The sequence below is a fragment of the Terrapene carolina genome, unplaced genomic scaffold, assembly GCF_002925995.2.
Source record: "Terrapene carolina triunguis isolate 2854851 unplaced genomic scaffold, T_m_triunguis-2.0 Scaffold102, whole genome shotgun sequence".
NCBI lineage: Eukaryota > Metazoa > Chordata > Testudines > Emydidae > Terrapene > Terrapene triunguis.
Window position 1 is genome coordinate 4,818,126 of NW_020664453.1, and position 13,936 is coordinate 4,832,061.

General features: G+C 42.8%; 1 protein-coding gene across 1 annotated transcript in view; it reads left to right on the top strand.

Annotated features, from left to right (window-relative positions):
* LOC113406512 (ras-related protein Rab-3B) overlaps window positions 1-13,936 on the top strand; it is a 134,468-nt gene that overhangs the window by 15,546 nt on the left and 104,986 nt on the right. The window contains exon 3 of the mRNA XM_026651761.1: window positions 7,413-7,640. Coding sequence (XP_026507546.1) covers window positions 7,413-7,640 — 228 coding nt within the window. The remainder of the gene's footprint in view (window positions 1-7,412; window positions 7,641-13,936) is intronic.

Sequence of the window (13,936 nt, forward strand, 5' to 3'; positions counted from 1 at the left end):
TTCAGGACTGCAGGATTTAGCCTATAATTCCCATGACTAATGAGTATGAAACCTGGTAAACAAAGGTTTGTACCGAAACTTCTGCAATGGTTAGATTCTGATTTTATTTACACTTGCTTTGAAGTGTCTGAGTTACTCCAGGTGTCCGCCAACTGGGGTAAAATGAGATTAAAATGTAGTCCATTGTTTCTACAGGTTTCATGATGAGCTCTGCTTTTTCAGGATTTAATATCGTACCTGTTTCAAATATTAAGTTATGAGATCAGATGCATTTTTAAATTGTAAAAATTATTTAAATCTGAGTTCTTGAGTAGCAATTTAAAAAATATTCTTGTGGTTTCAGATGCTATTCTACCATGCTTTGAGCCAAACATGGTTTTGTTTTAAAAAAAAGCAACCAAAAAAAACCATCAGATGGAGTCCATTCTGAATATGGATTATATCTTTATCTGATTTTACAATTTAGAATATAGCATATTTAATGGCACTGTAAAGGGAAGGAAGATGTGACATTTGGAGTCATCCTAGAGAAAAGTGTGTATGTATGTGCATGTGTGAGGTATTACCATATAGATAGGTTTCTCTAAGGAGGGGAGTAAATGTTGTTTCCACAATGTCTATTTCTGATATTCGTGGTCTGACAGATGGTATTGCATAGTAGCACTTTGGGAAAGTAGATCAAGCCGGTGCATCTATATGTGTTCTCCTATGGTAGCTGTTTGCAGTTCATACTTCTCATTGCTTCTGCCTTCTACAATAAAAGTGAAATTCCCCCTTGTGCTAAGGGCCAGAGTGAGGCCTACACACCAGCTAAGCTGCACTTAAGTGCCAGCCTGGCTTACAGTTTACTTCTTCAGGGAAACATGATAGTTGAAGTAAACAGGCACAGGCTTTGCAAAAGGGATTTCTAAAAACAATTAGCAAAAGGGATATACATATCTTTGTAAAAGCAATAAAACACCTCATCACAGGGTGGCTGGCCCCTTTGAGGGAAGATGGAGTCAGCCTCACAATTAATGAGGGATGGAACTGAGGAGGGTCAGGTAATAGCTTAATGCAGTGATCCTCAAATTTTTCATATTGTGCCTCCCCCACCCCCATACCCCTGTCCCCTCCCCCCCCCAGGAGCCATGGTCAGGAGCTGGAGCTGGAAGTCGGGGGGAGGCTGGGGCTGGAGCTGCAGCCAGACGGGAGCTAGGGGCCGAGAGCAGAGCTGCAGGTCTGGGGCTGGCAGTAGAGCTGTGGCTGGATTGGGGGTGGCAGCTGGAGCCGTGGACTGGGTGTGGACCCGCAGTCAGGCTGGGAGCTAGGGGCTGAGTCCAGGGGTGCAGGTGGGGGCAGGGCGTGGCTGGATGGTGCTTCCTCCCCACTTCCTGTGGGGGCTGGCCCAGACCCTGCTGTGCCACCCAGAACATTCCTCTGTGCCCCCTTAGGGGGGAAAATCCCTCAATTTGGGGACCACTGGCTTAATGGACACCCAGGCCTTATAAAAGGGCTGAGAGAGCTCCATTTGAGGAGTGGAACCACAGAGAGTGGGTAGATTCCTGTGGAAGGCCTTGAGCCAGGGTCTGCAGGAGGCCAGGTACCCCAGGGGAACCAGCTTTGGGGCCCAGTGCTCTATACCAGAGCCAGGAAAAACACAAGGAACAGAGTCCAGGAGGGATGGAGAGTGGTACTCTAGAGGAACCAGACTGGAGGATGAATGCTCTGTCCCAGAGCTAGAGAGACTCTCAAAGGTAGCCCAGAAAGTGGCTGGGAACAGGGCCCAGAGGGCAGACTGAAGAGAAGCCCCAAAGAGCAGAAAAACCTTTTTGTTCGTTGGGACTTCTTAGTTGGACTTTTGCAACCCCAGAAGGGGTTAAGTTTTGTTTGTGACTTGGCCAGAGGGCTAAACCATATCTCCAGCATGGACTGGTGTGTGGAGAACTGAGGAGACCCATCTTGGGGAAGGAAACTGAGGCAGGGAGCACCAGGAGTGCCACAGTAGGCCAGCAATGGTGCTTATGTTGCAGCCATGCTCTGCTACTCGTACACCATTCCCTGCCTGAGATTCCTCACCACTCCTGTGTGTTCTCTGGGATTTGGGAAACGGCATAACAACAAATGGGTATAAACTGGCTATGAAGCAATTTAAGCTGGTAATTAGAAACCTTCTTCTAACCACTAGAGGAGTGAAGTTCTGCAACAGCCTTCCAATAGGGCAAACAACCTATCTAGTTTTAAGATGGAGCTTGATAAGTTTCTGGATGGGATTAGAGGGCAGGATTCCCTGCGATATCTGGGGACAGGACTCAGTGACCCAGAAGGCCTCTTTCAGTCCTGTGTCCTCTGTTCCTATGATTTAATCAAAGTCCTCTAAGGCAATCTTTCTCAATGACCGGCCTGTGGACAGGCACTGAGATCTCCCTGACACAGTTTAGGAAGACAGCAAGCTGGTCACGAGTATCAAAAAGGTTGAGAAACACTGCTCTGAGGTGGTAGGATTCTCTCCCGTGTCCACATACCCTCTGTAGCGCTTGGCTTCTTCTCTGGACCATGGAGTACCGTCTCTTTGACCCTTTCAGTCAGTGTTTACAGTGATCTGAAAAGAGTGGGGAGTCTTTAATCACCCCCACATCTGCAAGTCCCCTTTTTTCTGAGTGCTAGCTAGCTCATTGACATAGGGTGCCTCCATTTGAAGAGAAAACCATCCAGGTTTAATGACCCCACCCCCATATATATAGAGAGTCCGTAATACCAAACAGAATGTGTAAGTTGTACAAAGAGAGATTTCCAAACTGTCACGGGGGGGAAAAGTTCAAGCAAGAAAATGGAACTTGAAAGAGTTTTTGAAACTTTGTGACCTCCTGACACTGCTGTGACTTTTAACTCCTCTTGTGATTGCTGTGGTTCAGCTCACAGATCTTGAGTGCTTCAAAATCTCTGTACGACCCATCTAGAGTTGCTCTTCTGTGAAAACAGCAGAATGTTCTTTCCAAGAATCACTCACTTTTTATTTTTTAAACTGCTTCAATTGAAAGCTATACTGGCCAGTCACATTCTGTAATTGCTTTTTTAACAGAGATTTGAAAGAAGCATTTGTAGCCGTTTGCCCTCTTGATTATAGCAATCTGTGGGTCCAGGGATAGCAGCAGTACTTCATATTAAAAACCATGTTGGATTTGGTGAATGGATTCCACAAAGGTGGTGATATACAGAAAAGACTGATTCAGATTTAATCAGTGGGTCACTTGTCTATTGAAGTCTAACTGTAATTCTAGAAATGACCAGGCTTTAAGTGATGATGGTGATGAATCTGGTGCATATGGGTGAATAAATAAAATATATTACCTCACCCACCTTGTCTCTCTCTGGGGGAATATGAAATGAAGAAAATGATCTCCTTCCCATCAGCACATGTTCCCATTAGCACTGGTGCTGATACGTGTATCAAGAAGAGTAGGTACTTTTAAATGTGAAGCCTCTGACTTTATCCCCATAATGGAAGAGTACACATTGATTAAGACAGAGAAATTGGTGGGTCTTCTTAGCTGTATAATAAATGACCAGATTTCCAATACAGTGTCAGAAATTGGGGCTATGCATGTGTATGTGTGTGAGTGAGCAGCTAGTTTGAAGCTTTGCTTTAAAATTCCTACTCGGATCCAAAAGTCATGAATAAAAGAATATTTTCCTGTTATGCTGGTGAGAAGAAAATTCATACTGTATCTTGTTGGTGAGTTTGCAAAGGATCTTAGCCTCATTTAATATTAAAATAAAAATATATATAATGGACAGAATCTCAGCCTCACCTAGGGTAATTGTGCAGAAGTTTTTGCTGCAGGCAGCGATGTTACTGAGTGTTTGTGTTGCTTTAGGTGCTCTTGAATAAACTGTACACATTGGATAGTCTGTAAAACAGGTAGGCCTTGTAGTCCAGGTGGCATTAGTTTAATTAAATTAGTTTAAAATCATATCTTTAGTTAAACTGATGCAAACCCTTGCATGGACACTTACTTTGGTTTAAACTAGGCTTATTTTGGTTTTCCTAATTCCATAAGAAATTGATAAAATCCTGGTTTAAATGGATGGGTTTGTGTACCAGTTTAATGAAATTGGTTTTAAGTGGATTTTAGTAAAACTGGTGCAATTCTGTATGTAGATGAGGCCTTAGATCAAGTACTGGATAGGATTCCTCTGCTCCATAGCGCTCAACCTACCTGGGCCCAAATGTGGGTAACAGTGTGTGACAAAGTTCCAAAAGAGTGGGAACATAACCTTCTTCAAGCAGGAAGGTAAGATGCCATGGGATTCACTCCATGAGAGTAAACAGTCCTTTCTATCACTTCAGTGCAATGATTCTTTAGTTGTGGTGTCAATAACTTTCCACAATAAATGTAAGGGGACACCAAAGGTGAATCGAAAGTAGGGAACTGTGGGACTAAAGTGAGTGACTTTTCTCTTGAAATGTCGGATGTTTGAAAGAGAGGCCATGACTCTAGTCCAACCACTGGACTCAAAGGGACTTAAGGAATCAGGGTTACAGGGGTAACTGGATTAAATGTAATAGACAGAAGGTCAGAACAGATATCTAATGGCCCCTTCTGGCCCTAAGCTCCCTGTGCCAGTCTTGGCTCTCTCCTTCCCTCCCTCTGCGAGGCACCAGGGTATAATGGGTTTTAGGGGAGTTGTGAGTCTTGAGGGTACGGAGAGTTTAGTGCACGACACCTAGCTCCTGTCACTGCTTTACTTGGCAGCAGGCTCCCTTTAGCAGTGGATAAACAGAGTAATAGAAGGGGAAGGCAGCATGATAGTGACCATTGGATACCCTGTGACAGGTTAAAAAAACAGAACACCCCCTCCCGGAGGGCTCACTCCCAAAGACCATTTGGGCTCTCGACTATGTGCTCAGGAATGGGATAGAATAACTTTCTGGGATGAGTGGGGAGTTCTGTTTGTAGGCCCATTCAGACCTTGACCTCTGATCCTGCCAACAAGAAGAGGGCTGTTAGAAGACGGCTGCCTCCACTCAGAACTGCACTCAGCCTGTCTCATTTCACATAAACCACTGAACAGTCATCGACTGCCAGTCACTGTTGCCCCAGGCTAGACTTGAACCAGTGGTCTAGAAATGAAATACTCCATGTATCTGTCACCGGGCAAACTACTCCAGGCCCTCTGGCCTCTCCTCTCCGTGACAAACACCGTCCATAAATGAAAATGTTCCCCTACCAGGATACAAACAGCAGGGGCATAGACAACTTTTTTTTTATTCGGGAGGTGGTGGCTGTAATAACTGTTGAACATTGCTTTAATGAGTAGTTTTGCACCATGACTACATTTGTAAAAGCAGCAAAGAGTCCTGTGGCACCTTATAGACATGCATCCCAAGAAGTGGGTATTCACCCACGAAAGCTCAGGCTCCAATACGTCTGTTAGTCTATAAGGTGCCACAGGACTCTTTGCTGCTTTTACAGATCCAGACTAACACGGCTACCCCTCTGATACATGACTACATTTGTTTAGCTCACTTTATCAAAAGCGGACAAACTTCTGTTCCAAAGTCAATGTTTCCTTTATTGATGCAGTCCTTAAATTTTTGGAGAGGCTAAAGCCTGGCCCACATCCCCAGTTGTCTACGCCCATGAACAGCGATGAAAAGATAAACAGAAACCTCTTTTCTGACTGAGCTTCCACAGTCTCCTGCTCTGGTCAGAGCAGCCCCTGCTTGTTTTTTCCTGCCTTATGCAGTGGTGATGGAGCTGTGTTAGTCCCAGGAGACCTGAAGAAGAGCTCTGTGTAAGCTCGAGAGCTCGCTCTCACCAGCAGAAGCTGGTCTAATAGAAGGTATCACCTTTCCCACCTTGTGTCTCTTTTCCTGCCTTGTAAGTTAAAGCAGTGAGCTATGGTTGCCTGATGAGTTCCAGCTACCTTGACTTTTCAGATAATTTAACCTTTTTCTGCATGGTCACTAAATCCTACCAAGGAGCACAGGAGAAGGAGGGGGTTTTAAGTAACTCTTCTCAGTTGGCCCCAGGGCCAGTATCCCTCTACCTCTACCAGGGGCGGCTCCAGCGCAGCAAGCGCGTGCCTGGGGCGGCAAGCCGCGGGGGGGTGGCCTGCCGGTCGCTGTGAGAGCGGCAGGCAGGCGGCTTTCGGCGGCATCCCTGCGGGAGGCCCGCCGGTCCCGTGGCTTCGGTGGCAATTCGGTGGCAGGGACGCCGATGGCGCGGCACCGGCGGACCTCCCGCAGGCATGCCACCGAATCCGCGTGACCAGCGAACCTCCCGCAGGCGCACCGCCGAAAGTCGCCTGACTGCCGTGCTTGGGGCAACACAAAACATAGAGCCGCCCCTGAGCTCTACCCAAAGGAGTAGTATAATCTGTCACAATAAATAAAAAATAAAATAAAATAAATAAATAAATAAATGCCATGGACAGTTCCAGATGCCATTTATATTAATTACTATTTTGAACGCGGATAAATAATGGATGGACTTAGTGAGACACCTCCCCCGCCCCCCCCAATATTTGTAGGAAACTTTAAAAGATCCTCTCTAGTGATAGACAACCAGCACAGCTAGCACAGTTTGGTATTTAGGAAATTCTAATTTTCTCTAGTAGTCGTTAATGAAACTATTTCTGTTTACCTACCCACCGTGGCTGCCTAAATGAATTGTCCCAGCTGCCAAGCTGGTGCATTGTAATGGAGATTTCAGTTCTCAGCAGCTTATTGAAGTACTCTGTAATTTTGAGTAAGAATGCTGTTTCTCTGTTAATAGTTGAAAAACCTAAAATCACCAGTTTATCCGTTTGATGAATCCAGATCTGTGCATCACATTTATGGCCTGGGCTTGAAAATTACACACAGGGCCGGCTCTGGCTTTTTCGGCCGCCCCCCCTCCCCCCCGGCAGGGGCTCCCCGCTCTCCCCCCCGGCGGCCGGGGGGAGGGCGGCCAGAGCGCTGGGGGGAGGGCGGCGAGCCCTGCTGTGGCCCCGCTCTCCCCAGCGGCCGGAGTGCCGCGCCGCCGCCCCCCTCCAGGTGCCGCCCCAAGCACCAGCTTGGGTGCCTGGTGCCTGGAGCCGGCCCTGATTACACATGCTCTCAGTGTTGGTGCTATGCATAGGAAGATTAAGCAATTGCTTGGGGCCCCCTGTTTGCTTTTTTAGTATGTGTTGTGTGTGGGGAAGCCCCCCCCCAAATATTCCTGATTAAGGCCCCCAGCAGTGGGCTAGAGCGGTCTCTACATGCACTGGTACATGATGGGAGCTAAAAATTAGGCTCCACATAGATGATTTCAAAGTTATTTAAGTGGGGAAAAATACAAATGCTTAAGAAAGAAGGGATACATGTTAAGTATGAGATGCTGAGTTGAGGACAGTTAACACTAAACTACTCTTAAATTTGCTCTGTGTCATTGTCATTTTCTTAGATGGCTTCAGTAACAGATGCCAGATACAGACACAATGATGCTTCAGACCAAAATTTCGATTATATGTTCAAACTTCTGATCATTGGCAACAGCAGTGTGGGCAAAACGTCCTTCCTCTTCAGATACGTTGATGACACTTTCACACCAGCTTTTGTTAGCACAGTCGGAATTGACTTCAAAGTGAAAACTGTTTACAGGAATGACAAGCGGGTGAAACTGCAGATCTGGGTAAGTGCTGGCACTTTCCAAATATTTTATTTAAATCTGAGCAAAGATATACCAGAAAAAGTAATCATAAATGCTAAGAACAAAATAATTTGAAGCATTTGGCTTTTTGAAAGTAAATCCTGGATTATTCTAGGTTTATTATTCATGGGGTTTTGTGTGGTTGTATCTTTTCCCCACACTTGGAGACATTCAATCTGATCAGCTCATATCCACCAAATATATTTGCATCTTCCTGCAATATTGCACTGCTGAACAGAAACAGGTGAATTCACTCCAACTACTGAGGGTCCTCCCACACATAGCTACAGGTAGTGAGGGTGTGTGACATGGTATACCAGGCTCAGAGGCTCCCTGCTGGAGGCCTCTGGGTCCTATCACTAGGGCTTCATGTCGGTCATGGAGGTCGCGGAAGTCATGAATTCTGTGACTTTCTGCAACCTCCATGACTTCTACAGCGGCCGGTGTGGCTGGCCCCGGGGATCGCCTTTGCAGCGGCCGGTGCGGCTGCCTGAGCAGCGGTCCTGGGGGCGGCCCCCAGCAGCCAGTGCTGCTGGCCCTCTGGTTCCCACCCCCAGCAGCAGCTTCCCAGTTCCCCCCAGAGCAGTACCCCCCCCCCCAAGATTTAGTCAGGGCTATTTTTAGTAAAAGTCATGAATCAGTTACGGGCCATCAATTTTTGTTTATTGCCCATGATCTGTCCATGACTTTTTTTTTTTACTAAAAATACCCATGACTAAATCGTAGCCTTACTTATCACACCTGTCACAGAAAAAGGGCAGTAGAGAAGCAATCCAAGCGGCCTAGATAGACTGCGCGGGAAGCGGCCATTAGCCACTGGGGAAGTGGCCTGAATATTTGATACACCACTGGAAGGGGTCCTGAACGGTTAGTGGCCCAGCTGGAGAGCTGGGGCCAGAAAGTCTCAGAGTGGGCAAAACCATTGCCTCCAGAGAAGAAGGCCTGGGGGTACAGCTCAATACCAGGCCTGGGACTGTATAAAGACTGAGAGGCCTTGCGATAGGTCTCTGTTAGATTGTCTGGGAAGGGGTTCGTTTTGTTTGTATTACCTACAGATTGTGTGGGATTCAGCTGGAGGGCTGAGTCATTGAAACCGCTGACAGGGTCACCATAAACTGAAAGAGAGTACAGGCACATGCACATGGCCAGGGGGCACTTGCAAGAGGTGGGTGCCACTCTGTTAAAGGGTGCTAAAAGACAGCTCTGGTGAAACCACATCAAATGTCAACTAGAAGGAGAGATTCATACAAAAACGCAGTCATGTAATTTCTGCAATGAGCCAGAATTTCACTGTCAAGTCAGCAAAATATCTAAGATTCCTGAACTACAGAGTACAGCACAGGGCTACAACTAAGCAACCATGCTATGAGTTCATCATGTTTCTTTTATGAAGTGCAAATGTTTTAGAAACATTTTTTTATTACATGTGACAGATGACTTCAAATTCATTTATGCAGCAAAATTGACCCTGATAGTGTTTAACCTTTCAGATACCCCAGAAAATGTGCATTCAAACTGTGTTGGAAAGCTGTGCTCAGGCTTTTGTATTTTGAAGAATTAGAAAGCACCCACTTGGAATTCCCTAGCAAAATACTCCCATTTGTATTAAACACGTGAAAAAGATATCAAACAGGGAGAGAGAAGGGCAGCTATCAAACCAAATTCCAGAGAGCCAGCTGCAGCAGCTTAAAATGGTTCTCTGTATAGCTTTGTCTCCAGACTAATTAAACAGAGGCACCGGATATAAGGTTAGTTGAAACAATGTGTTATCATTTTCCAGACATTTCTAGCCAATAGAAAAATGGCAGATGCACAGTGTTCTAATTAATCCATATGCAATGGATTCATAACTAATCCTTTAGTTTCTAGATTAAAATATACCACTGTACAAAGCACATCATTCTGAACTGCTGCTGTCCTGATTTGAGAGTGGGCATCTAATCGGAGGATTTTTTTTTTTTTAACTAAAGCATTTTCCATAGTAAATATATATTTAATTTGATCTCTTATGTATCCAGGTGCAAGGTACAACAGATTTAATAGCAATACGATCTTTGCCATGTTGCTAGATTCTGGTAATAAAATAAAACTGATATATAGGTTGGCACAGACCTAGCTGTGAAATTATTTGATTTAGTATTTGGGTTATGAGGATATTTCAGAGTTTAAAGCCATTACCAAATTAAACATGTTTCTCCTCCTGTGTTTGACTTTATTACAGGACATCATGTCCCTGCTGTTAATGAAGTTTGTAAAAGGAAGGCAAACTCTGTAAAGTTATGTGAGGTTTATCAAGAACATTCTAAATAAAATTTAGAATTAATCAAAAGTTTTAAATAAATATGTTTGAAGTCTTCTGGAAAAGCCTTAAACTTGAAAAGAGATAATATACTATGTTGCTTTTTCAGAGAGAAGTCACTAAAATAGTAGGATTTGTAATATTAGAGTATCAACAACATTAGTGATGTTAAGTACTTAATTTTTCATTTTAAATCAACAATTCCAGGGTGAAGTGCTTTTATTTTTATCTCTTTCACAGATCCGTAATATGAACCATAACTTAAGAGTTTTAACAAAGATTTTAAGTAGGTACCTTTTAAAACCACTTAATATTTCAACCTGTTTTGAGCTCATTTGCTCTTGTCATAAACCTGAATCTGTAGTTTGAATGTAAGCATTAAACAAAGCATGGTAGTGGTGGCTATTAACAGACCAAAATCTGAGCCCTTACAGGGCACAAAATGCAACTGAGCGCTCGTAGGTGGATGAAAGGAATTGTTTTCTTGTAAATGTATCTCCTGGTGTTAATTTTGCTTCTTTTCTTTTAAAAATTGATTTACAGAGCCTACATTAGGCTCTAATCTGCTTAAAAACTGATGGTACCACTCCCCATTGATTTCAATGGGACCATATGCAGAGAAAGATACTACTCAATGTGAATGAGGGAGCAGGGTCAGGCTTTTCTTTGTATTAGTGCATGAGAAGCAGAACAATGGGTGAAACTGACTATAAACAAAAATGAAATTGGCTGTTAACTATGAAGGGCAAAAAGTAAACAAACAACTTACATCTTGAAAAATAATTGGAAAATTCTTTGTTTTAGTAATGCAAAGTTTATTAGTAAGAAAGGAAATAAGATATCTTATTTTGAAATTTGTGGGACCTGATTCTCCAGTGCCTTGAATCTTGTGCAGTTGTTTACACCTCTGTGAAGTGGATGCAAAACATTACATGAGATGTAAGGCAGAGGAGAATCAGGCCCATGACTTTTTACCTTGACAGTGTCTTTGGATAACAATGGGTGAAATTTATCACTGTGCAGAGTCAGCACAAAACCTACACATGACTTAAATCCTGTTTTGAGGTCTTAAGTGGGCTTAAATGGTGCCTAGCTCTTGTGCTTACCTTCTGCATGGGAATGAATTTCATCCTAAATGCATTAGCTGTGAAAGTAGCCCGTGACTGATTTGGGGCATCAACACCATTCTATCACTTAACTTGAAAGAGCACATTCACTATACAGATGTGTCTACACCAGCAGCTCTCCATGGGTGCAGGTGCGCTGGGTTAGAACTAATAGCAGCTTTGTAAGGCTTTGTCGGAGAGTTAAACAACACAGTAGTTAAAACCAACTGAGCCTTGCTGAAACTAGAGGCTTCTGGCCTGGTGGAGCTGTTCCAGTAGAGGATTATGGGTCTGAGGTTGGCTAATATAGACAATGGCCAGGCATGTGGTACTCTGGATTAAATGAAATCTCATTGGAAATTTCACTGTTTTACTTTGTGGCTTTCCGGACAAGGTCATGCTAACGTTTTTCTTTTTATTTAAATTAAGGCCAATGAACCTTAACAGCAACTCTTACTTGATCAGTCGTAACACAAAATTATTTCCTACAGTAAGAAGGACGAGGTAATTATTTAAAGAACCCCTTGAGTTTCCTTTGAGTATCAAATTTCATGGAGCAACGTTGTTAGGGACATATAATGTTCTCTGCTCTGCCATCTTTTTCAGTTTGACAGTCATGAAGCCCTTTTGAATGATGTAGCCTTGGCAGACTGGAATTGTAGTGGCATTCAAGTGGCTATCTATAAAAGTTTTATCTGCTATCATGCAGTACATGGGGGAGGAAGAAAGCCAGTTGTAGTAAGTGTACCTCATAGTGATCATTAATTGCTATGAATCAGAATTATTATCCTAGAACCACTCCCTCTTGGTGCTGATGGGGTTTGCCTTTTGCTTACATTGATCAAAACAATGGACAATTTGGTGGGAAGCTCAGACTAGTAGTAGTTTCTTTGATTTTTCTTTTATGTTTTCAAAGATGAGAGAATTTCACACCTTTTCCGAGTGCCAATCAGTAAAGACCGTAACAGCTTGCCAGTCAGAGACAATTGTAACCTAGCTAATGTGCTTTGGTATTAAAATGTCTAGTAGAAATTGATCTGTGTTTGCAAGATGGAGATCTTATTTCTGTGCATGTGTTTTAGGAAGTTCACATTTTATGCACAAAGATTTAATGATTAGTTAGGTGTTAATGATCAATAAAGGAGGGCCCTAATCAATCCTTACAAAAGGATTCCCCACAGCTGTTCTAGTTTGAGTCAGGAATTTAATAAATGATCCTATTTGAGATCTGTGAATAGTGTTTTTACCTCTTGGGTTGGGAATAGGAGAAAACATATTAAAGCACAAAAAGATGAATAATACTTTTAAAGATACAATTGCTTTGTAAAACTTCTGTTACTGGAGTGCAAAATGACATATTTTGCCCTGAGAGGGAATAAGAAATGTAATAATTAAATTCAGTTTAAAAAAAAAAAAAACCTCTCTGCGTACTTTGTGGTATGCACTGTAATTTTTATTCATCTAGCATATTATTCTGCTTTTGTTTATGAAGGTGGTTTTGTACAAAGGGTTGAATAAATTGCTTTAAATTAGAATTTTCCAGAATTGAATTGAATTGGTGAAAGATAATGAATAAACCATTTTGTGTTTTAGGATTTCTCTGTAAACATAGTTCATAAAAGCTGGTTACAGTGTATTCATTTATATCACTGGCATTTAAAAAAAAATCCCACTTGGCAGAAAGAATCTCATCTACTGCATATTTGTAAGAAGCTAATTTATAACCTTGTCATACGTGTGTTTCAGGATTACTTGTCTCTTGACAAACAGTTCTGTATTCCCAGAGATATTAATTACTGATCAGAAAGGAAAGCCATTCTATTTGGGGTTATGGTGTTTCCTCATTATTTAAAAAAAATAAATAAACCACAGGGGTAACTTTGTACATTCTTAACAAACATATACAGCTACTACTTAGAACTGTGTTCAGGTTGCCTAGCAGCCAGTAAAAGGCATATTGTATAGATCCAGAGGGATGTGGTATGAATGAATGGAAGTGATTTTGATTTTAGGAAGGGATGGTGCAAGAATGGTTTTATTATTCTTTAACTGGTTTCCACATGTTTAATATGTTTATTTGAATATTGGTTTAGGTCACAATGGATATATATACAACAGACCTCAAGAGCAACGCTGTCAGAGATGAATACAAAAGGCCAAACTCACTCAGTGACCAAAACCCAGAATAATTCTACTAACTTCAGTGGTAGTCTGAATTTACAACACATTTACATCAGGATAACTGCTGGCGGAACTTGGCTGAAAAAAACATATTGCACACCACACTAGACAGGGTTTGTGCTAAGGATCTTCATAGCCATTGCATTAGACCTCTTCCATTTTAGCTAACACAGTAACTGGTGATATAAGTAGGTTATACTCTTCTGTGGATCAGCCCCTGGAGGGGGAGGGCACAACGCACACTTTGCCAGTTGGTTAGACAATTAATTGTGAGACAACAGTGGAATGTTGGGTTTCAAGATTCCTGGGTTCTCTTTCTTACTATCCATCACATACAGATGTGGCTCACATTACTGTAATATCCGAGAGCCTGACAAACTTTTATTACATATTTGTATCCTCTTAGCACAGGTAGACAAGTGCTATTATTCCTATTTCTCAGATAGAGAACTGAGGCACAGAAAGACTAAGGCCCAGATCCTCAAATTTAGGACCCTAACTCACATTGAAATTGTCTTCCATGTGTTTCCTTGTTTTCATCTCCATCATATATGATGGATCAGAATGATCACAGAATGAGCAGTGCTTAGCTGTATTTTACCTCTCCTTTTCTGGAATAATGATCAATGTAAACTGGGGACTTGAAGATCTTAGCTGTGATTCTCTGGTTTGCTACGGCCAATTTGTACCAC